Source organism: Oncorhynchus masou, chromosome 32 (genome assembly GCF_036934945.1).
Source record: "Oncorhynchus masou masou isolate Uvic2021 chromosome 32, UVic_Omas_1.1, whole genome shotgun sequence".
NCBI classification, from domain to species: domain Eukaryota; kingdom Metazoa; phylum Chordata; class Actinopteri; order Salmoniformes; family Salmonidae; genus Oncorhynchus; species Oncorhynchus masou.
In genome coordinates, this window is record NC_088243.1 from 55,328,449 (window position 1) to 55,350,394 (window position 21,946).

Consider the following 21,946-nt stretch of genomic DNA (forward strand, 5'->3'; position numbering starts at 1 on the left):
GAGGGAGGGAGGGAGAGGGGGTTGAGGGTGACTGTGGACAGAAGACGAGGGCTAATTCCGGTCTCCTAATCCTAGTCCCATACCCCCCTCCCCCTCTTTGACTTTTCTTCTTCGACGACCCAACAGTGCTGAGCAAGCTAATGTAGGGAGACAACTCGCCGACCGTCACACACACACTTAGTCATACACACACCAGGGTTTTTTAAGAGGAAGAGGCAAAAGCAGGTGCCTTGTTGTCACCCTAACGAACAGGTGACCTATCCTGGATAGCAGTTGGCGTACCTGTTGGGTTTAGCAGAGAATGTAGCTGCAGCCTATCGGCTAGACCACACAACACACACCACCATGGGAGAAGCTACAAAGGTATGTGGCCTAATATGGAGGCTTCTAATGGCTCGTCGTGTGTTTGTGTGACCGACGGGACATAATTGGAGTGTTCTCTTGATATGAGTGAGCTCCACAAGAGTGTTAGCAATTTCTTTTGTAATGAATGTTCTGTCTCTCTGTTTTCAGTAGTCAGAGAGTCTGTTTGTGGTATTATATTCGGTAGTCAGAGAGTGTGTTTGTGGTATTCTTTTCAGTAGTCAGGGAGTCTGTTTGTGGTATTATTTTCAGTAGTCAGGGAGTCTGTTTGTGGTATTCTTTTCAGTAGTCAGAGAGTGTGTTTGTGGTATTATATTCGGTAGTCAGAGAGTGTGTTTGTGGTATTATATTCAGTAATCAGGGAGTCTGTTTGTGGTATTCTATTCAGTAATCAGGGAGTCTGTTTGTGGTATTCTTTTCGGTAGTCAGAGAGTGTGTTTGTGGTATTCTTTTCAGTAGTCAGGGAGTCTGTTTGTGGTATTCTTTTCGGTAGTCAGAGAGTGTGTTTGTGGTATTCTTTTCAGTAGTCAGAGAGTCTGTTTGTGGTATTCTTTTCGGTAGTCAGAGAGTGTGTTTGTGGTATTCTTTTCAGTTGTCAGAGAGTGTGTTTGTGGTATTCTTTTCAGTAGTCAGAGAGTGTGTTTGTGGTATTCTTTTCGGTAGTCAGAGAGTGTGTTTGTGGTATTCTTTTCAGTAGTCAGAGTCTGTTTGTGGTATTCTTTTCAGTAGTCAGAGTCTGTTTGTGGTATTCTTTTCGGTAGTCAGAGAGTGTGTTTGTGGTATTCTTTTCAGTAGTCAGAGAGTCTGTTTGTGGTATTCTTTTCAGTAGTCAGAGAGTCTGTTTGTGGTATTCTTTTCAGTAGTCAGAGAGTCTGTTTGTGGTATTCTTTTCAGTAGTCAGAGAGTCTGTTTGTGGTATTCTTTTCAGTAGTCAGAGAGTCTGTTTGTGGTATTCTTTTCAGTAGTCAGAGAGTCTGTTTGTGGTATTCTTTTCAGTAGTCAGAGAGTCTGTTTGTGGTATTCTTTTCAGTAGTCAGAGAGTCTGTTTGTGGTATTCTTTTCAGTAGTCAGAGAGTCTGTTTGTGGTATTATTTTCAGCAGTCAGAGAGTCTGTTTGTGGTATTCTTTTCAGTAGTCAGAGAGTCTGTTTGTGCAACATGCATTAATCTTATTATATTAGTCAGTAGGCTATTACATTAATGGGGCCCTAATAAACGCTACTGCTTTTCTAAATGAAGTGGCAGATTAAAGCTTACACAGGAGCGATAGGGAAAGAGAGGGAGAGAGAGACACTGTGAGAGCGAGCAGGAGGGATAGATAGAAAGGGGGGGCGAGAAAGGGAGTCATCGTGCTGTAAGTCAACTGTCTCAAAGAGACAAGGCTTTGACAACTTGCCCTCATTTCTTAGGTCAGGGGCTTACTTAGGTTCTAAACATACAGTGTGTGTCATAACAAGGTGTTTGTTGTACTGAACCCTACTGGGGGAGAAAAATGCAATTTTGTGTCTGTAGATTGCCTCATAAACCACACAGCATGTCATTAAGTGAATGGAAATTATCTGAATGGGAATGTTGCCAGTCATTCCCGGGTGGTGCAGTGGTCCAAGGCATTGCATCTCAGTGCAAGAGGCATCACTACAGTCCCTGGTTTGATTCCAGGTTGTATCACATCTGGCCGTGATTGGGAGTCCCATAGGGCGGCGCACAATTGGCCCAGCGTCGTCCGGGTTTGGCCGGGGTAGGCCATCATTGTAAATAAGAATTTGTTCTTAACTGACTTGCCTAGTTAAATAAAGGTGCAATAATTAAAAAATTCCTCCATCCGTGTACTTCCTGTTTTCTCCCTCTGATGATTATGTAAATGATGTGGGGCGTGCTCTACTTGTGGCCACTAGAAAGGGGGCTACTAGGGCTACTAGGTTTCTTTTGTCATCAGCTACAAATCGGATGAATGGATGCATGCATACATTTCATTCAACACCTTGAAATTGATATGATCACATTATAATAAATTGTCAAGTGTGTTGGGATTGTTATGTTATGGAAAATGAACTACGGTGTCAAGCATTAATAAAATGAACAGAATGTCTTCCTCAGGGCTTGCTCTCGGTCCTTCAGAAGTTGAAAGGGACCACAGAGAGTGTGGAGCTGAGGATAGTTCTACTGGGTCTGGATAATGCAGGCAAGACCACCCTTCTGAAGAGCCTCGCCTCAGAAGACATCAACACTATCACACCCACACAGGTCAGAAGGTTAGGGTTAGACATACAATGCACACACACACACACACACACACACACACACACACACACACACACACACACACACACACACACACACACACACACACACACACACACACACACACACACACACACACACACATGTCTTACTATACTTGTGAGGACTTTCTGGGGACCAACAATTGATTCCCATTCAAAATCCTATTTTCCCTAAGCCTAACCTTAACCCCTAACCCTAAATCTAAACCTAACCCTAACCATAACCCTAATTCTAACCCTAACCCTAAACCTAACCCCTAAGCAGGAAATAGCGTTTTTACAGGTGAGGACCAGCAAAACTTTTCTTGTGAGGACTTCTGGTACTCACAAGTATGGTGAAACGCGTACACACACCGATGCACACTCCCCCCCCCCCGCTCTCTCCCTCTCTCTCTTGCTCTCTCTTACTCTCACAGCATGTAAGACACCATCACATTCACGCATATACACAGCTATAGCATTACTCCACACTTGCACTTGTCTTTTCCCACCACCACTGATTTTGCTGATAGCATTTTCATTGAGAAGAAATGCACTTACACCATGACTGTGATATTTGGTTGTCTCACCTAGCTATCTTAAGATAAATATACTACCTGTAAGTCGCTCTGGATAAAAGTGTCTGCTAAATTAGTCAAATGTGATGTAAATGTACTATCAACACTCAGGTGATGGAACAAAACATCACATCACCCCGGCACAGACAAAAGATAATGACTCCAATGTAGCCGTAGCCTCTGGGACCAGGGTTGGGAATAAGGTAGAGGAAAGGTGAAAGAGCAGGGTGGACTTCAGTGAGAAAGCAGGATGGTAAGGATTGGCTCAACAGGTAGCATGCTGGTAGCATGAGGCTGAGGCCTGTCTCTACTGAGGGATCATGTTGTTACACAACCTCTCACTGCTGAGCCAGATAGAGGCAGTGTTCTGAAAAAGGCTGTGGCCCATGTCAGGGCAACACTTCCTCTTAGACATGAAAAGCACAACCCTGGTTGAGCAAAGTTGTTGTTGTGGTTGTCCTTTGTTCACAGGTCTATGTTTAACTGTCTTAAGTCGTAAGTCTCGTTCATTCCCTGTTGTTCTGACAGATTATTTGGTTGAGATCACAGTGATGAATGGTGGGCTTGACTTGACTTTATTTCATCATTTTAGCTGCTAGCTGGGTAGAGGTCCTCAACAACAGCTCTCTAATGAAATGCCCTGTCATACAGTACTAACCCTTGGTTTGTGTTTGACACAAGGGCTTTAACATTAAGAGTGTGGCCTCACATGGCATGAAGCTGAACGTATGGGATATCGGAGGACAGAGGAAGATCCGTCCCTTCTGGAAAAAATACCTTGAGAACACAGACTTACTGGTGAGCACCTAACAGGGTCATTCAGATCTACTGCATTCTGTCCCGTGATCCTCATGTTGTGATCAATGGTAGCTCATTAAGGTAAGGAGAACCACTATGCGCAACAGTCCCATGATATGAATGCTGTGGGTCTAGAGGATGATATTGCATGTAGTAATTATGTCATGGCTATGGCGAAATTATACTTTTGATCACTATATGTTTCCTGGCTCTTTTAGATGTTTATAGTTCATTATTTTCGACTTCCAGATCTATGTCATAGACAGCGCAGACAAGAAGCGGTTTGAGGAGACGGGACTGGTAAGCATGGCACACCTCATAGCTGTAATAGCTGTCTGTAATAGCTGTCTGTAATAGCTGTATGTAATAGCTATCTAGCTGATGTGATTACATTCACAGCCTTATCTCGTTGATCACAGCCCATTTCATTGTCTGATTATGTCTAATTACATAGTTGTCACTGATCTGTATCTGTGCGTTGAGTTCTCTTTCTTGCTGTCTCTCTCTCTCTCTCTCTTGCTGTCTCTCTCTCTCTCTCTCTCTCTCTCTCTCGCTCTCTCTTTAGGAGCTGGAAGAGTTGATCGATGAGGAGAACTTAAAGGGTGTGCCAGTGCTCATCTTTGCCAATAAGCAGGACCTGGCCACGGCCTCACCCGCCAGTGAGATCGCTGAGGGACTCAACCTGCACACGTACCGGGACCGTCAGTGGCAGATCCAAGCCTGCTCAGCAGTGTCAGGGGAGGGAGTACAGGTCAGTACTGTTCAACTGGAATTAGACCAAATGATTGACTGGTTGAGGTGCATATTAGTTAGAATCAGGAAATCAGTATATTTTTCCTGAAGGTTTGTGTTAGCACTAATCAGAATGACCGAAAACACCTGAACATGTACCAAAATGTCCCTGCATGTTGAGATTTGAATGTAACCATATTTTCCTCCTCACTCTGCTCTGTTTTCGATCACCACAGGATGGCATGAACTGGATTTGCAACAACATTGTAAATAAGAAGAAATAAACTACCAGCCCTACTGTATCAATCCTCATTTTCACCAGAGAGAAACATACCCAAATATTGTATTTTTACACTGTCTGGTTATTTTATTACTGCAATGTGTGTGTGTGAGGTATTATTTTAAATGGTGCTCCAATGAGAGAAGAATACTGGCCCTAGAAATTTAAGGAAAGTTTTTTTTATATATTTACAAATATGCCCTACGTGAATATGCTGTAATAAAATGATCAAATTTACTTAAATTAGCATTATGTCCATATCCTGTCATTTCTGTTTTACCCCATGTCTGGAAGCTTCACTTGGAGAGTCTCTGTGTTTTCCTATTTATAATATTACACATATTGACATAAAGATGTAATAATTTTGTTTGAGTCAGTCAGTCAGTTCGGTAAACACCAGAGTAGAGTATGTGTAAAGTATGTGTGTAATGTACAAGTATTTGTGTTTTGAGATTTTGAGATTTTTTTTTTACATTAAAAGCGTTAGTCATATTTGCTTCTCAGTCTATTTGGTTTCAAACCCTTGGTCAAATATAAGCGTCAAAATCATATTCAATCACTCCTGCTCATGGAACATCTCAGAGTTTTTAAAGGCCCAGTGCAGTCAAAAACATGATTTTCCTACATCTAATATATATATTTTGTACCTTTATTTAACCAGGCAAGTCAGTTAAGAACAAATTCTTATTTTCAATGACGGCCTAGGAACAGTGGGTTAACTGCCTGTTCAGGGGCAGAACAACAGATTTGTACCTTGTCAGCTCGGGGATTTGAACATGCAACTTTTTGGTTACTAGTCCAACGCGCCAACCACAAGGCTACCTTGCCGCCCAGTTCAAGTCAGAAGTTTACATACATCTTAGCCAAATACATTTAAACTCGGTTTTTCACAATTCCTGACATTTAATCCAAGTAAAAATTCCCTGTGTTAGGTCAGTTAGGATCAACACTTTATTTTAAGAATGTGAAATGTCAGAATAATAATTGAGAGAATGATTTATTTCTTAAATCACATTCCCAGAGGGTCAGAAGTTTACATGCACTCAATTAGTATTTGGTAGCATTGCCTTTAAATTGTCACACTTGGGTCAAATGTTTCCGGTAGCCTTCCACAAGCTTCCCACAATAAGTTGGGTGAATGTTGGCCCATTCCTCCTGACAGAGCTGGTGTAACTGAATCAGGTTCGTAGGCCTCCTTGCTCACATACTCTTTTTCATTTCTGCTCACAAAATGTCTATAGGAATTGTGGTCAGGGCTTTGTCATGGCCACTCCAATACCTTGACTTTGTTGTCCTTAAGCCATTTTGCCACAACTTTGGAAGTATGCTTGGGGTCAATGCCCATTTGGAAAGACCCATTTACGACCAAGCTTTAACCTCCTGACTGATGTCTTGAGATGTTGCTTCAATATATCAACATAATTTTCCTGCCTCAGGATGCCATCTATTTTGTGAAGTGCACCAGTCCCTCCTGCAGCAAAGCACCCACACAACATGATGTGCCACCACCATGCTTCACGGTGGGGATGGTGTTCTTCGGCTTGCAAGCCTCCCCCTCATCAGACCAGAGGACATTTCTCCAAAAAGTACGATCTTTGTCCCCAAGTGCAGTTGCAAACTGTAGTCTAGCTTTTTTTATGGTGGTTTTGGAGCAGTGGCTTCTTCCTTACTGAGCACCCTTTCAGGTTAAGTCGATATAGGACTCATTTTACTGTGGATACAGATACTTTTGTACCTGTTTCCTCCAGCATCTTCACAAGGTCCTTTGCTGTTGTTCTGGGATTGATTTTCACTTTTCGCACCAAAGTACATTCATCTCTAGGAGACAGAACCCGTCTCCTTCCTGAGCGGTATGGCGGCTGCGTGGTCCCATGGTGTTTATACTTGCGTACTATTGTTTGTACAGATGAACGTGGTACCTTCAGGCACTTGGAAATTGCTCCCAAGGATGAACCAGACTTGTGGAGGTCTACAATATTTTTCCTGAGGTCTTGGCTGATTTCTTTTGATTTCCCCATGATGTCAAGCAAAGAGGCACTAAGTTTGAATGTTAGCCTTGAAATACATCCACAGGTACACCTCCAATTGACTCAAATGATGTCAATTAGCCTATCAGAAGCTTCTAAAGCCATGACATAATTTTCTGGGATTTTCCAAGCTGTTTAAAGGCACAGTCAACTTAGTGTATGTAAACTTCTGACCCACTGGCATTGCAATACAGTGAATTACAAGTGAAATAATCTGTCTGTAAACAATTGTTTGGAAAAATTACTTGTGTCATGCAGAGAGTAGATGTCCTAACCGACTTGCCAAAACTATAGTTTGTTAACAAGAAATTTGTGAGGTGGTTGAAAAACGGGTTTTAATGACTCCAACATAAGTGTATGTAAACTTACGACTTCAACTGTATTTCCACACTATGAGGTTGGAATAATACTGTGAAATTGATCAAAATAACATAATGCAATTTTAATGTAACAGCTGCATGAAAATACCACCTGGAATTTCAGCCTGTTTTGTTGGGATGTAGTTGTGGCCTGCCTGGTGACATCGTCAATTAGTTCATAGAGAAACAAGAAAGAGAGTTCCAAACCTCTCTGCCAATAACAGCTCGTTTTCAATTTCCCCCTCACCACTCAGACCACTCCCAGACAGTCCTAGCAAAATTCTTGCTTGAGGAATTGCTATTTGCTAAGAAGCTATTTTTGATTATTTTTGACCATTTTAATTGAAATCAATCAAAGTACGGTATTTAATTGTTCCCCTGAATTTATTTGATACTGAGATAAAACGGCTGCATCGGACCTTTAAAGAAAGATATTTTGAAGGCAGGAAAGCCCATCCATTGCCTCCTGATACAGTGGTCCAGTATATGGATGGAGATTGTCACACACCCCTCTCGCGGAGGTACTTGGCCATGTCACACACCTTCTTGTTGACTATGCCGCCATGCACCCCTCGTTTTCCCATCACAAACACCAGAGCCTTGGTCGTCAGGGCAACCGTGAGAGCCAAGCTCTCGCTGCCTTTGGTCCGGATGTCAATGAATAGGATCTCTGTCTCAGGACCTGTCATATGGTCTCGTATCACTGCCATCTTCCGACCTCCAACGCTGACCCCCTCCTGCAGGAGACTTCCTCTGTCTTTTCCCACCAGAGCCTCCACCTCCAGTGGACAGATGGCAGCCAGGACACCGCCAGGCTTGGAGGCCCACACAGCCTTGTTGTCGTACAGGCCAACGATGGCTACGTCCTCCACAAACTTCTCCTTCAGAGTGGCTTTGATATAGTCCCTCCACTCTGCCATCGTTGTTCAATCAAGCAGCTGACAGATGGGTTGTTTGTTGACAGTTGTTTTGACTGTTCAGCTGTATCTGGCTTTGTCGTTTTGACAGTACAAAGCAAAGCTTGATTGCTAGCAAAATGTATAATTCTGTGTTACCATAGCGATAGAATCTTTTGATAAAGGAATTTCCATAGCAACCTGTATGCAGATCAAAGCCTATGGCTAATGAAAGATGCTGTGGCTGACTAATATCTATCTTTGCAACAACTTCACCCTTGGCCATATGGTGCTGAAGCCAACCTGTGTGGCCAACAGATGGCAGTATTGGAGAGGATGAAAATAAAGTCATGCTTCTGTGATTTGAGTCATTGATATGCAGGGAGAGACTTTGGTTGTGACACATAATCAGAAGCTGAACCATCACAAGATTAGCCTCTTAAATCATGTGTGAAGCCTGGCAAGCCTTCATGGTGATGACTCCGTAGGAGATGCAAAAATACCTCATCACCTGTTCCCTACCCTACACAGTCCTCTCGTCTAAGCCTCATCCCACATCAATTTATTGAACAGTCCATTCTACTATATGACAGTGGGTTTTACTTCATTTAGAGCTATTTTTCCAGTCTGCCTTCTCCAAATTGAGGTGATTGTGTTGTGTACAGAAGAGAGACAGGTTTTGATTTGAACGTTTCGGCCTACTGTTGGTGACTCGGTATGATTATTTTCCCCAATATGTGTTCGAATGGTGGTGATATCACGCCTCTTAGCAAGGAATGGTTGTCATGATGACCTTCCCCTGTTGGCCCCTTCACTTCATCCATCTCTGTCTTCCTCAACAGGTTGAAACGCAGACCGTCTAACTGTTGAGATGTTTGAAGCCACAGATGCATGTAGAACAACATACACTCCCCCAACTGAGCTGCCACCAACGCGAAAGAGACAAAACTTTAACTTTGCTGGAGTACTGAAACACATCGTAATGAGATGTTTTGAAACATTACAGGGTGTATTGTAAACACCACTTAATCAAGTGTTGTGCAACACCTTGCCAGGGACTGGGAGCCCTACCGGAAAGGTTGAAAACATTATTTTAGTGTTTCGAGTTCTGTTTACGGTAGAATTCGATACCTTCACTTTTGGTGTTGTTTCCTCTTTCCAAAGCTTCTAAACACTATTATGGTGTTTCAAATTCTGTCCAGTACAGAATTAGATCACTTCTTCAGGAGTATTTTCATATTTAACACTGATTTATGTATCTGATCATTTGCCAGTTTAACCTGTTTTGGCAGGCATTGTTGAGCACAGTGCTCAATCCACCATCAGAGATTGTATAGCCAGCACTGCAGGATACTGTATTTGCCTCTACCATTAAAAGCTGGATATGTGGGAATGGGTCGTCTCATCATCGAACGTAATTTTGCCTGACTGTTTTGGTATCCATTCAACATGATCCATTACACCTCATAACAACCCACTGGGCACATCACGTCATTTCAACGTGGATAATTGGGTAATATTTGGTTGAGACATTGATCGATGAGATTACAACTTAAATTCAACAGCTCAAAAAGAGATTATTTTCCATGTAGATTCCATGCCACAATACACTGACAAATGACATAGAAAAATAGTTGATTCAACCAGTGTGTGCCCAGTGGGAAGCTGCTTAATACTAATATACAATAAAAGTCTACTTTTCTTTTTTTAAACAACATTGTGTAAAAGTCTAAATATGTGAATTACCCACAATCCTCTAAAAACAGAGCCACGTGGCAAAATAGGAAGTGCAAGAAGCTTAAAACCAGACTTCCAATGAGTTAAAGCACAACATTTTCTCAATCTTTGGTTATCCTTATTAAAGAAACTCACATTTTGAGCAACATATTAAGTCAGACTTCATCTGAATTCTTTGGGTAAAATGAAATGAACAAATCAATTGAAACAGCTTGCATTCATTTTTATTAAGTATACTTTGGTTGTTTGTTTTTTGGGGTCAATTTCAATTCACCCCAGAATAATTATTTTAGAATGTGGCTGTGTGGTTGAGTGTGTAAAATTACAATTAAATTCCAAATAAATGTATCATCTTACTGCTACAGAAGTCTGGGGTGCAATTCCTGCTTCCGCCTGTCCCACTTTCACTTCTCTGTCTCCTCCTGTTTCTAGTCTTAATAAAGCACTGAAAAAAATCAAGATGTAATTCAACTCCAAAATAATATTCTCCATAGGCCCTTACCATCAATCAATATTTGAACCATAAAGCATTAGCATTTCTTAACCATTTGATTATGAGAATGTTTTTTTGTGTTTTGATGTTGCCTTTTACATGCACTGAAACCCCAAAAGGTATTCTCACGAGACTCTCTTAAAAAACCCAACATTGATATTGAAGCACCACTTTGGGTGTTTCAGAGTACTTCTATTCTGTTTTAAAACACTTTCTGTGTATCATAATGCTTATATTTGGTTTACATTCAAACACCCTCCAAACACCTAGTCTCTGGTTAAGTACAGTACTGTTCATGGATTCATTACAAAATCATGTTGTTTTTTTTCGTCTTTCTATTTTTACAGTGGAACAAACTGACTAATCAGCCATGACAGTAGTCCCCTACCTCACTTCAAGCGATCCTCTGCCACCTGCCATGACCTCTAACCCTGTCTTGACCCCTGCCTCTGGTTGGAGGAGGAGCACATGCAGGTGAACACCATCCTGATCGTCATCAGGCCAGAAGAGAACTGGCCACCCCTCATTGCCTGGTTCCTCTCTAGGTTTCTTCCTAGGTTTTGGCCTTTCTAGGGAGTTTTTCCTAGCCACCGTGCTTCTACACCTGCATTGCTTGCTGTTTGAGGTTTTAGCCTGGGTTTCTGTACAGCACTTTGAGATATCAGCTGATGTAAGAAGAGCTATATAAATACATTTGATTTGATTTGATAATCTTCTGCGTGGTCCGCTTCCTGCTCCTGGTAGCCTTCTTCTACACCCCGGCCCGCACGCGGCTTCATTCTGGATCGCAAGGATGCCACCTTCCGCGGCAGCTCCATCCGACTGCCAGTCTGTTGGGAACGTGGTCTGAAGGACATGAGAGAACTAGAGAGGCATGCAGACAGGAGAGGAAGGCAACAAGTCCTCTCTGAACTATGATGCTTTCTATTATTTTCAGACTTTGTATGATGTTTTCATGCTTCTATATTCATTTCCTGTGTTATGCTACCCAGCATGCAACAGTGTTGAGGAAGTATGGGAGGCATAGACCTGTTTGGGTGTTTCAAGGAGGAGCAGTAGGATGTTGCACTACTGTACATAACTTTTGAGTGCATGTGCACAGTACCCACTAACGTGAATAAATGAATATACTGTATATAGCATACACAATGTATTGCCCTTTTCTGGAAATCTGTCTGTCATGGGTTGTGTGTTCTGTATATCACCATTTCATGAATAATATAGTGCAGAACAAATCTACTGCTTATGTATAATGACTTGTCTGTTCTGTGCGTTCCCTTTCCATGTATCATGAAACAGTTTCCACACACACACACACACACACACACACACACACACACACACACACACACACACACACACACACACACACACACACACACACACACACACACACACACACACACACACACACACACACACACACACACACACACACACACACACAGTGTATGTTTGACCTTTAGTGACTTGCCTCTAAGTGGTCTCTATTGTAACCCAAATGCCAATGCAGTATATGTGTGAGCGTCAATGAAAATAAGCTCCATTAGACTTGCTCAAGCTATGCTGTCACCTTGTTTTATTTCCACAGTGTTGACATGTTGTTCTATTCTCTTGTGCAGTAGGCTATGCATGAGAAAGGCTAACACAGCGGAGTGAACTCACACAGTGCAGCGGGAGCTAACAGTGAAAGGCCAGAATGCATTTAGAAATGTGTTACAAAGTAACTATATGTGCTCTATTCAATATGTAGGAATCATATACATTCTCTTTTATGTCAGGTCAACAGGACATTATTAAATATATATGACTAATCTTTATACAGATAAAACATTTCTGGCGTTATCACAAATTAGAGTGGACTACTTTAAATTGTACATATTGTAGATTGCCATAACATGGACACATTGGACAAATAAGGCACAACAGAGCTCTGCAACAAAATAATGTCCATGGTTAAATGTTACCCGAGCCTTCAGCGTTTTGTAACAAATGAAACAACTATATAAAAACATAATTTTTGTTCAAGAAAGTTATTACAGTATAACTATCATTATTTATACACAGCCACAGCTTGAGCCTTCGCCCTAAGTGGCCTATATCGCCATGGTGACTAAGGGTTCACGACACGGAGCACATGGCGCTCTTCTCCGAGCAGTGGGAGTCAATGGAGCCGTCTGGAGATGCCATGATGGAATTATGCACGTCAAACTCTGGAGAGTCTAGCTCAATGTGACTGTCCTGTAGACCGTTGTTATGGTGGAGGGCATCCTTATAGTGAGACTGGGAGACGGAGAAAAGAGAGAGGTAGAAAAAGAGGGGCAAGAGAAAGGAGGACAGAATGAAAGAGGGGAGTGAGAGGGGAGAGGGCAGAAAGAAAAAAGCGGAGAGCGAGAGAAAATGTGTCAGAGTCAAATCTGAACTCTTCTCCTTCCATCTAAGTGAACTCCATAGGTAACAATCCAGCAGTGTGAGCCTCACCCTTCTCACCTTGCTGACAGACATCTCCTCGGCCCGGCATTCCTCCAGAGACTCCACCAGGGAGTGGTGGCCTGAGATATCCATCTTGATACGGTGGGAACGTATAGACTTCACATCATCCTCATCCTCCCTCGCCACCGACGGGAACACCTGGATCAAGGAGAGAGGGATAGAGCCATGACACGAGGGATAGACCGGCGATATGAAAACAAAGATTCTCAAGATTTAGCAAGGCATTTGATGTCACAGTTAAGCTAAGCCATGAGCAGTCCAGGCACAAAGCTAATTTCATAAGATTTTGATATGGGCTAAGAGTGGAAATATTATTATATTGACTATCTGCTATGAGCAGTTGTGATGTTTCATTTGATTTCTTCGCAACATAAATGTTCCCATTTAAAATCAAATGAATTCATATGTGCCCTCGGGGCAGCCATTCACAATATATTTCCTTATCTTTTTCCTTAGAGCAGAGTTATTGACAGAAAGCACCAGACCATAGATACAGTAGGCTACATTACCAGTCTGTCTTGGTCTCCACTGGTTTCAGGGGCTGAGATAGTGGCCTTACTGATGGCCTTGCTGATGGTCTGGGTCTCAAACTGGGGACAGGCAGCCTGGGCATTCCCATCCTTATCCCTCTTTCCCTTCAGCCAGTATGTCTCTATCTCTACATTACCCTGGGAGGGAGGGAGGGAGGTTTCAGTTAAGATTTCAATTACAAAAGAGGACAACAAATCACACAAATAGAGGCACAGCTCATATACACAAGATGCATAAGCAAGCATACAGACACACAGGCAGACACGCACGCACGCACACACACACACACACACACACACACACACACACACACACACACACACACACACACACACACACACACACACACACACACGCGCGCGCGCGCGCTCGCTGTGTGAGTAAGTGATAAGAAGAGTTGATGTTAATGGACAGCTGTGAGGTTGATCATTAAAGTTGCAGGGAGCAGAGAGCCTTTGATGAGAAAGTGAGTCACTGCTGCCTCCTGATAATCCGCTGGCTCACAAACCCTTAGCAGTCATTTACTTTAGCATTTCCTTTGGCTCAAAGACAGACCCAGTGATGACATTTAGACCCCCACCACCAAGCTATGGTTTGTGAATACCAGTATAGGGTGAGGTTGATTGGTTAAAATAGTTGACATGCAAATTATACAACGGTTGGTCTCTCGTTCTCAGATTCTCCCACAATGCTTTAAAAACAGCTTGGAGCAACAGCAGGGAGAAGGATGTTACACATTAAAATGAGAATGTTTTGATGACATCGATTGGGAAATAATAGCATTCATTCCAGTAATTATGGTCTTAGCCCTCCAGCTGTGTTGTACGTGGGAGGGCCATGACATAGAAATATGATCACTCTAATTATATGCGTCATAATGACTTTGATTCTTGAATGGGAAGACAGAGTCCGTGCTGGCTTCAAATTTCAAATGACCTCACGCTGCGGACATGGTGACCAGTTGGTCGCTATTAGTTACAGGGGTCGGTAAGGTTGCCATTGTGACATTGGTGACCCCTGACCTTGATGGTGATAGTGCCTCTCCTTTCGAAGATGAAGTGACTTCCCTTCAGATGCTCATAGGTAGCGCTGCTGAGCTGGATGTGCATCTCCTGAATGGGACAGAGAGAGTGAGAGAGAGAGAGAGAGAGAGAGAGAGAGAGAGAGAGAGAGAGAGAGAGAGAGAGAATAGTCAGATCAGTCATATCATGATCAGTCATAGAACACCTGGATGTTAGAAATGCATCTTCATTTATCTTCTCCTCTCCCACTCCTTTTCTTTGACTCTCTTTTGACTCTCTCTCTCTCTCTACCTTGCCGTTGCTCTCCATGGCTGATGCGGTGTGGACAGTGTCGCCATGAAGACCGTAGCGTGGCATCTTATGGCCCACCACCCCGGCCACCACCATGCCAGAGTGGATCCCTGCAACGCATATCTTCTGTTACTGACCCAACTAAACACACATCTGCTTCACCATGTGTATACGCACAACACACAGCCACTGAGACTCAGGATGAGAGTGGTTCCCATTGTGTCTCCACTCACCCACTCTGATCTGTATGTTGTTGCCATTGGAGGGGTCCTTGAGGTGGTCTATGGAGCGCACCATGTCCAGGGCCATGTCGCAGATGTTGTGGGCGTGGTATTTAGTCTTTTCTGGAGCCCCCGCCACCACCATGTATGCATCCCCTATGGTCTCAACCTAGGAGGAGAGAATAGGGTTAACATATTACACACACACGCCAAGTGATCAGTTGTCTCACACACACACACCTTGAAGACACGGTGCTTCTCGCTGAGTGTGTCGAAGAGTGTGTACATGGTGTTGAGCATGGAGACCACCTGCATGGGCGTGATGTGGCTGCAGATACGGGTGAAGCCCACCACATCACTGAACAGGATGGTCACGTCTGGAAACACCTGCAGGTGAGACGGAGACAGGGAGACAGGTTGACAGGGAGACAGGTGGGACAGGCTGGACAGGTGGGCCAGGGAGACGGGTAGACAGATGAGACACACACGCCACCCCAACCTTGGCCATGCTAACAGTCAATCCTGACCTCACAGGTGTTGACGGCAGGCTCTCCCTTGCGTAGTCTCTTGGCCACGGGTTTAGGGATCATCCTGTAGAGCAGATCATCTGTCTTCTTCATCTCATAGTCTAGCATCTTCATACTCTCCTCCAGTTTACTGGACTTCTTCTGTTCCTGCACTCACCACAGGGCGGCGATAGAGAGGTGTCACAGCACTGAGTCAATCTGACCATAGACATATGTCGTATCCCAAATAGCACCCTATTCCCTTTATAGTGCTCTCTGGTTAATGGTAGTGCACAATATAGGCAATAGGATATTATTAGGGATGCTTTAGTACAAATCAGTAAGTATAGTACAAACAGTATCATATGATATATACCTGTATGAGAGCTCTCTTGAGTTCCTCTGACTGCTGGGTTCCTGCCAGTACCAGGTCTCTACTGGAGTCATGCATACTCAGGTCGTTGATATAGAGACCGGTTTTAAACATGGCACTCAGACTCTCCATCCTATAGAAACACAAACACAAGCACACACAATGCTATTCAACAAAACAGGACAAACCACCAATGAGTGTGTGTGTGTGTGTGTGTGTGTGTGTGTGTGTGTGTGTGTGTGTGTGTGTGTGTGTGTGTGTGTGTGTGTGTGTGTGTGTGTGCGTGCGTGCGTGCGTGTGTGTGTGTCTTACACAGGGGTTCCCAGAAAGATGATGGACTCCCACTCAGGCATGTATCTCATCTGTCCCTTCAGTTTCAGACAGCGACTGCCATCACCCCAGCTCTCCATAGCATTAGCACTGTTGCCATCTGAGAGGGGAGAAGAACAGCGTCAAATCCACACACACACGCACGCACACAATCATGCGCACACAAGCACACATGCGCACACACGCGCACACACACGCACGCACACACACACACACACACACACACACACACACACACACACACACACACACACACACACACACACACACACACACACACACACACACACACACACACACACTCACAGGGGTCAGGTCAGTGTTGGTGTGAGGGTTCTAAAGCAGTGTTTCTCAATACTAGTGCCGGGGACCCAAAGGGGTGCACATTTTTGTTTTTGCCCTAGCACTAACACAGTCGATTCAACTAATCAACTCATCATCAGGCATTTGATTTGAATCAGGTGTGTGGTGCTAGGGCAAAAACAAAAATGTGCACCCCTTTGGGTCCCTGGGACCAGGATTGAGAAACACCGTTCTAAAGGATCGTGACCTTTGTAGTCATCGCCGATGATGGACTGGAAGGCCATGAGCTCCACGTCTACGTCAGCTGTACGGTTAGCATTCTCATAGTCCGAATCTGAGGGAGAGAGAGAACATACAGAACTGTCAACCTTCAAAAACCCTACGAGATGGAGGGAATATAGAAGGCACTATCAGAAAAACACACAGGTCTGTGTTGCCCCCTTTAAATGTGTTCTTCTCTTACTTTGGACTCTGTTATGAAGGTTCCTCTCTCTCTTCACTGGCTCCTTGGACATGATCTCAAACAGGTTGTTGGGGTGGGAGATGATCTGCGTGGATTTAAACCAGATAATATGTTCAATGTCAGTACAGGACATTGAGAAGAAGAGGAGAATAGCAAATGTGTGTGATGTTTTAAGGGGTAGGAACTAGAAGTGTTTGTGAACAGAAGAGGTCTCACCATGTTCCAGGTAAACTCCACCAGTGGGCGCGCCAGCAGGAAGGCATCATTGATCTTTTTCCCATCCAAGTCAGGGAAGACTGTGGCCAGGCCAGAGCCCACGTTGTGCACCACCATGTCCTACATCGAGCACACAGAGAAGATTCATGAAATGTGGTATGTCTAAGCACGGATGGCTACGTTTTACGTGTGGATTTAGCACGGTACAGCGACACGTGTTCCTTCGCAAAGAGGCAATGCTGATGCTAACGGATATCCAGATGATGTCGGGAGTGGTCTTCACGGGAGGAGGAGCAGAGGAGCGACTGGTGGTTTACCTGTCTGAAAACGATGTTGAAGGGGAAGACTTCGAAGAAGAAGTCGCTGGTGATGGGCAGAATCTCCTGCTCCTCCTCGTCCTCCTTCATGATGTAACGGTAGGCGGAGTTGTCAAAGTTCAGCCTGCAGAAAACGGAAAACACAGAAAACATACCACTTAGTCATGCAATGTATACATGACATCCACACACGATGGATGCGATTCCCAAATCATGTAAACAATGAGACTTCATGAAAATCTGTACTTAGAAAAGCTGATCATGAAAAGCTGTACATACACAGATACATAGATGTACATAGATACACTCCGTGATTATCCATTGTATCCATTATCCATTGGCTTCAGTGCTACTAAGCAGACGTTACTGGGTCGAATGCACATGATACAAATGGAGGTTGATTTGTTTAGAGGGTTGCCTGAGTCCCAAATGACATCTTATTTTATTGCAGCACATTTGACCAGAGCACTACAGGGTGCCATTTGGAACACGAGGAGTGTTTGTGTAGTCTGACTGACCTCATGGTGACGTGTGAGTAGTCTCCCACCAGTTGTTCAGACAGCACCTCCACGTGGATATCCGTGTCATAGAATTGTTTCCCCATCTGTCTCAGCTGGCCCATGGCGTAGTGGAGGTAACCCTTACGCTTACTCCTACAGGGCAGGGGGGAGGGGAGGGGTGAGAGTGTATTTGGTGTATGGGTGGTGGAGTTATTCATCTCTCTCTCTCTCTCTCACACACTCACTCTCTCTCTCTCTACTTCTCTCTCTCTCTCATCCTCGCCTCTCAGACCTGTAGTGGAGGGTGACTCCGGTGGCTGATTCCTCCTGACAGAAGAAGGTAGGGGGCTGGACCTTGGGGTAGCTGAAGCGCAGGTACTCATGGAGGTTATCCAGCCCGTTCACAAAGTCACGCACGTGACGACCCAACACCTGGGACACGCAGACACAGAAACAAGAGCTCAACACAGAGATATATAACCCTTATCAACAAAAGAAAATGCAACAACTCAGCACAGACACAACACATGCGCACACACACACACACACACACACATGCACGCACGCACGTACGCACGCACACACACACACACACACACACACACACACACACACACACACACACACACACACACACACACACACACACACACACAATACAGATAAATAATGCTGAAAAGCAATAATCAAAAACACAGTTCCAGTGTAAGAGCTAGTCGCACCTTGAGGATCCTGTCGTAACCGTACTTCCCCACGAAGCCCAGGAAATAGACCCCCCAGGAGTTCATGAGCTCGTTGTAGGGGGTTCCTGTCACTCCGCTGGCTGCCTTGGCAATACGCGGGATGACACTTTCACTGTACACCTGCAAACACAGACAGGTGTTCACAGACAGAACCTCGGTCACTTTCACTGTACACCTGCAAACACACAGGTATTCACAGACAGAACCTCGGTCACTTTCACTGTACACCTGCAAACACACAGGTGTTCACAGACAGAACCTCGGTCACTTTCACTGTACACCTGCAAACACACAGGTGTTCACAGACAGAACCTCGGTCACTTTCACTGTACACCTGCAAACACACAGGTATTCACAGACAGAACCTCGGTCACTTTCACTGTACACCTGCAAACACACACAGGTATTCACAGACAGAACCTCGGTCACATTCACTGTACACCTTCAGAGAGACACAGATGCTGACGGAGATCATCAACAACAACAGACAGAACTACAGACACTTTGACTTTAGACCTGCAGAGAGACATTTCTACTCAAGGCAATCTATAGAGCTCAAACTAGAAATTAGAAACTAGAACTACATACAGAGTGCTCCTGAACATTTCTAAATACTGTATCAATTGGCAGATCAGGACCCCTCAAAACATAAATCCATAACGGTTTTATTTTGTGAGCAAAATGTCAAAAATCTACCTGGTGGGTGACAAAGGAGTGTAGCCTGACATCGGCCCTCTCTCTGACCAGTTTCCACACATCATCTCCATACGACTCCTTGATGAAGTCATGCAGAGACTCACACAGCAGTCCATACATCATTCACCCTGCTTCAGTCTGCACTGGGACCAAGACCTAGGAACAGAACAGGCTCAGCCCACAGAAACACAGTAGGGAAAAAGAGTTTCAGTGATCCAAGCACCTGTGACACGAGCGAATGAGGTGTAGGTTAGCCAAAGCCGAGCTCAAAGCCTGTGTTCCTCACACGGTTTGGTCCATTTGACTGATGACTTATTCAAACTAAAACTTAGTTGAATCCTTGTTACCAAGGTCTAAAAGCCTCAGTGTGTGTGTGTGACGCTGCTTCCGACCTCATTTGCCAGCACTTTCCTACGGCACTGTCTAAGTCTCTTTTTTGAATTATCCTATAAGACTACCTTGTGTTGAGGACAGCTAGATTCCTTCCTTCCCTCCTTCCAGCCCCTGTTTAATCTGCAGATCTTCTAGACAATCAGTTTTAAAGGAACCTTCATTACACAAACACATAGCTTCAATGGGCTCGTATTGTCCTGTTGTCAGCTGTCACTACCTGGTGGTCCTGCAGCCCACTCCACATGACAGCAGCACACTGTATAGGGGGCCAGAGGGGCCAGCCCTCACTAGCAGATGACACCAGTCAAGTGGGTTTCCCCTCTATGTTCTGTGCTAAAGAGTTAGATACCAAATGGTGTCTTGACTGTCCAATTTTTCAGGAAAGATGATAGTTATCTGCTGAAAAACATACACTAATCCGAATGTGTCATTTTTTACATTCACTGGTGCTACATCAGCAGGTACAGGGTACCTACACTGAGCAAAAATATAAACGCAACATGCAACAATTTGAAAGATTTTACTGAGTTACAGTTAATATAAGGAAATCAGTCAACTGAAATAAATTCATTAGGCCCCAATCAATGGATTTCACATGACTGGGAATACAGACATGCACCTGTTGGTCACAGATACCTTTTTTTAAAGGTAGGGGTGTGGACCAGAAAACCAGTCAGTATCTGGTGTGACCACCATTTGCCTCATGCAGAGCGACACGTCTCCCTCATATAGAGTTGATGAAGCTGTTGATTGTGGCCTGTGGAATGTTGCCCCACTCCTTTTCAATGGCTGCGTGAAGTTATCGAACATGCTGTTGAACACAGAGCATCCCAAACATGCTCAATGGAAGACATGTCTGGTAAGTATGCAGGCCATGGAATAACTGGTACATTTACAGCTTCCAGGAGGTGTGCACAGATCCTTGCGACACAATTGCATTATCATGCTGAAAAATGAGGTGATGGCGGCAGATGAATTGCACAACAATGGGCTCAGGATCTTGTCACGGTATCTCTGTGCATTCAAATTGACATCGATAAAATGCAATTGTGTTTGTTGTCTGTCTAATGCCATACCATAACCCCACAGCCAACATGGGGCACTGTGTTCATAACGTTGACATCAGCACACCGCCTGCCCACACGGCACCATCTGCCCGGTACAGTTGAAACCGGAATTCATCCGTTGAGACCAGACTTCTCCAGCGTGCCAGTGGCCATCGGAGGTGAGCGTTTGCCCACCGAAGTCGGTTACAACGCCAAACTGCAGTCAGGTCAATGCCCTGGTGAGGACGACGAGCACGCAGATGAGCTTCCCTAAGAAGGTTTCTGACAGTTTGTGCAGAAATGTTTCTGTTGTGCAAACCCACAGTTTCATCAGCTCTCCGGGTGGCTGGTCTCAGATGATCCCGCAGGTGAAAAACCAGAATGTGGAGGTCCTGGGCTTGCGTCGGTACACGGGGTCTGCGGTTGTGAGGCCGGTTGGACGTACTGCCAAATTCTCTAAAATTACATTGGAGGTGGCTGGTTGAGAAATTAACATTCAATTCTCTGGCAACAGCTCCGGTGGACATTCCAGCAGTCAGCATGCCAATTGCACGCTCCCTCAAAACATAAGACATCTGTGGCATTGTGTTGTGTGACAAAGCTGCACATTTTAGAGTGTCCTTTTATTTTCACCAGCACAAGGTGCACCTGTGTAATTAGCATGCTATTTAATCAGCTTCTTGATATGCCACACTTGTCAGGTGGATGGATTATCTTCGCAAAGGAAAAATGGTCACTAACAGGATATAAACAAATGTGTGCACAAAATTTGAGAGAAATAAGCTTTTTGTACATATGGAACATTTCTGGGATCTTTTATTTCAGTTCATGAAACATGGGACCAACACTTTACATGTTGTGTTCATATTTTTGTTTCACATTGTTACAAAGTTACATAAATGCAAGATTTTGTATGATTTATTAGGACAGACTGGCCTGTTTTCTGACAGGACAGAGAGGGGACTTTAGAGCCATTCGA

The 21,946-nt window shown here is 44.1% G+C and overlaps 3 protein-coding genes across 5 annotated transcripts; 1 reads left to right on the top strand and 2 right to left on the bottom strand.

The window, feature by feature from the left end:
• Positions 1 to 26: 26 nt before the first annotated feature.
• LOC135527028 (ADP-ribosylation factor-like protein 3) lies at positions 27 to 5,503 on the top strand. The gene is made up of 6 exons (XM_064955685.1): positions 27 to 363; positions 2,460 to 2,606; positions 3,883 to 3,999; positions 4,249 to 4,299; positions 4,565 to 4,750; positions 4,968 to 5,503. The coding sequence occupies exons 1-6, from the start codon at positions 346 to 348 to the stop codon at positions 5,013 to 5,015; spliced, it is 567 nt and encodes a 188-aa protein (XP_064811757.1). The 5' UTR covers positions 27 to 345; the 3' UTR covers positions 5,016 to 5,503.
• Positions 5,504 to 7,897: 2,394 nt separating this feature from the next.
• LOC135527224 (profilin-3-like) lies at positions 7,898 to 8,317 on the bottom strand. Its single transcript, XM_064955831.1, has one exon. It carries the CDS (start codon positions 8,315 to 8,317, stop codon positions 7,898 to 7,900), a length of 420 nt encoding a protein of 139 aa, XP_064811903.1.
• Positions 8,318 to 12,087: 3,770 nt separating this feature from the next.
• LOC135526228 (soluble guanylate cyclase 88E-like) lies at positions 12,088 to 20,091 on the bottom strand. 3 transcript variants are annotated; one of them, XM_064954403.1, is made up of 19 exons: positions 19,987 to 20,091; positions 19,529 to 19,684; positions 18,812 to 18,952; positions 18,382 to 18,521; positions 18,108 to 18,242; positions 17,590 to 17,713; positions 17,273 to 17,392; positions 17,057 to 17,141; positions 16,841 to 16,927; positions 16,273 to 16,390; positions 15,964 to 16,093; positions 15,609 to 15,755; positions 15,322 to 15,468; positions 15,094 to 15,250; positions 14,861 to 14,970; positions 14,570 to 14,659; positions 13,526 to 13,684; positions 13,014 to 13,154; positions 12,088 to 12,806 (listed from the first exon to the last, which is right to left on the bottom strand). In XM_064954403.1, exons 2-19 carry the CDS (start codon positions 19,649 to 19,651, stop codon positions 12,645 to 12,647), a joined length of 2,316 nt encoding a protein of 771 aa, XP_064810475.1. In that variant the 5' UTR covers positions 19,652 to 19,684; positions 19,987 to 20,091; the 3' UTR covers positions 12,088 to 12,644. The 3 variants fall into 3 exon arrangements, with proteins under 3 accessions (XP_064810475.1, XP_064810473.1, XP_064810474.1); XM_064954401.1 differs by having other exon boundaries at positions 13,005 to 13,154; XM_064954402.1 differs by lacking the exon at positions 19,987 to 20,091 and adding an exon at positions 19,752 to 19,980 and having other exon boundaries at positions 13,005 to 13,154.
• Between the last annotated feature and the right edge of the window lie 1,855 nt (positions 20,092 to 21,946).

What these genes read in the sequence shown, in the direction of transcription:
- LOC135526228 (XM_064954401.1), bottom strand. Translation starts at nt 19,651, where the DNA reads ATGATGTATGGACTGCTGTGTGAGTCTCTGCATGACTTCATCAAGGAG. An exon ending in ACTCCTTTGTCACCCACCAG is followed by an intron (nt 18,953 to 19,528) that starts GTAGATTTTTGA and finishes CTGTGTTTGCAG; the next exon opens with GTGTACAGTGAAAGTGTCAT. An exon ending in GTGGAGACCAAGACAGACTG is followed by an intron (nt 13,155 to 13,525) that starts GTAATGTAGCCT and finishes TCCTTGATCCAG; the next exon opens with GTGTTCCCGTCGGTGGCGAG.
- LOC135527028 (XM_064955685.1), top strand. An exon ending in GGTTTGAGGAGACGGGACTG is followed by an intron (nt 4,300 to 4,564) that starts GTAAGCATGGCA and finishes CTCTCTCTTTAG; the next exon opens with GAGCTGGAAGAGTTGATCGA. An exon ending in TGTCAGGGGAGGGAGTACAG is followed by an intron (nt 4,751 to 4,967) that starts GTCAGTACTGTT and finishes CGATCACCACAG; the next exon opens with GATGGCATGAACTGGATTTG.
- LOC135527224 (XM_064955831.1), bottom strand. Translation starts at nt 8,317, where the DNA reads ATGGCAGAGTGGAGGGACTATATCAAAGCCACTCTGAAGGAGAAGTTT.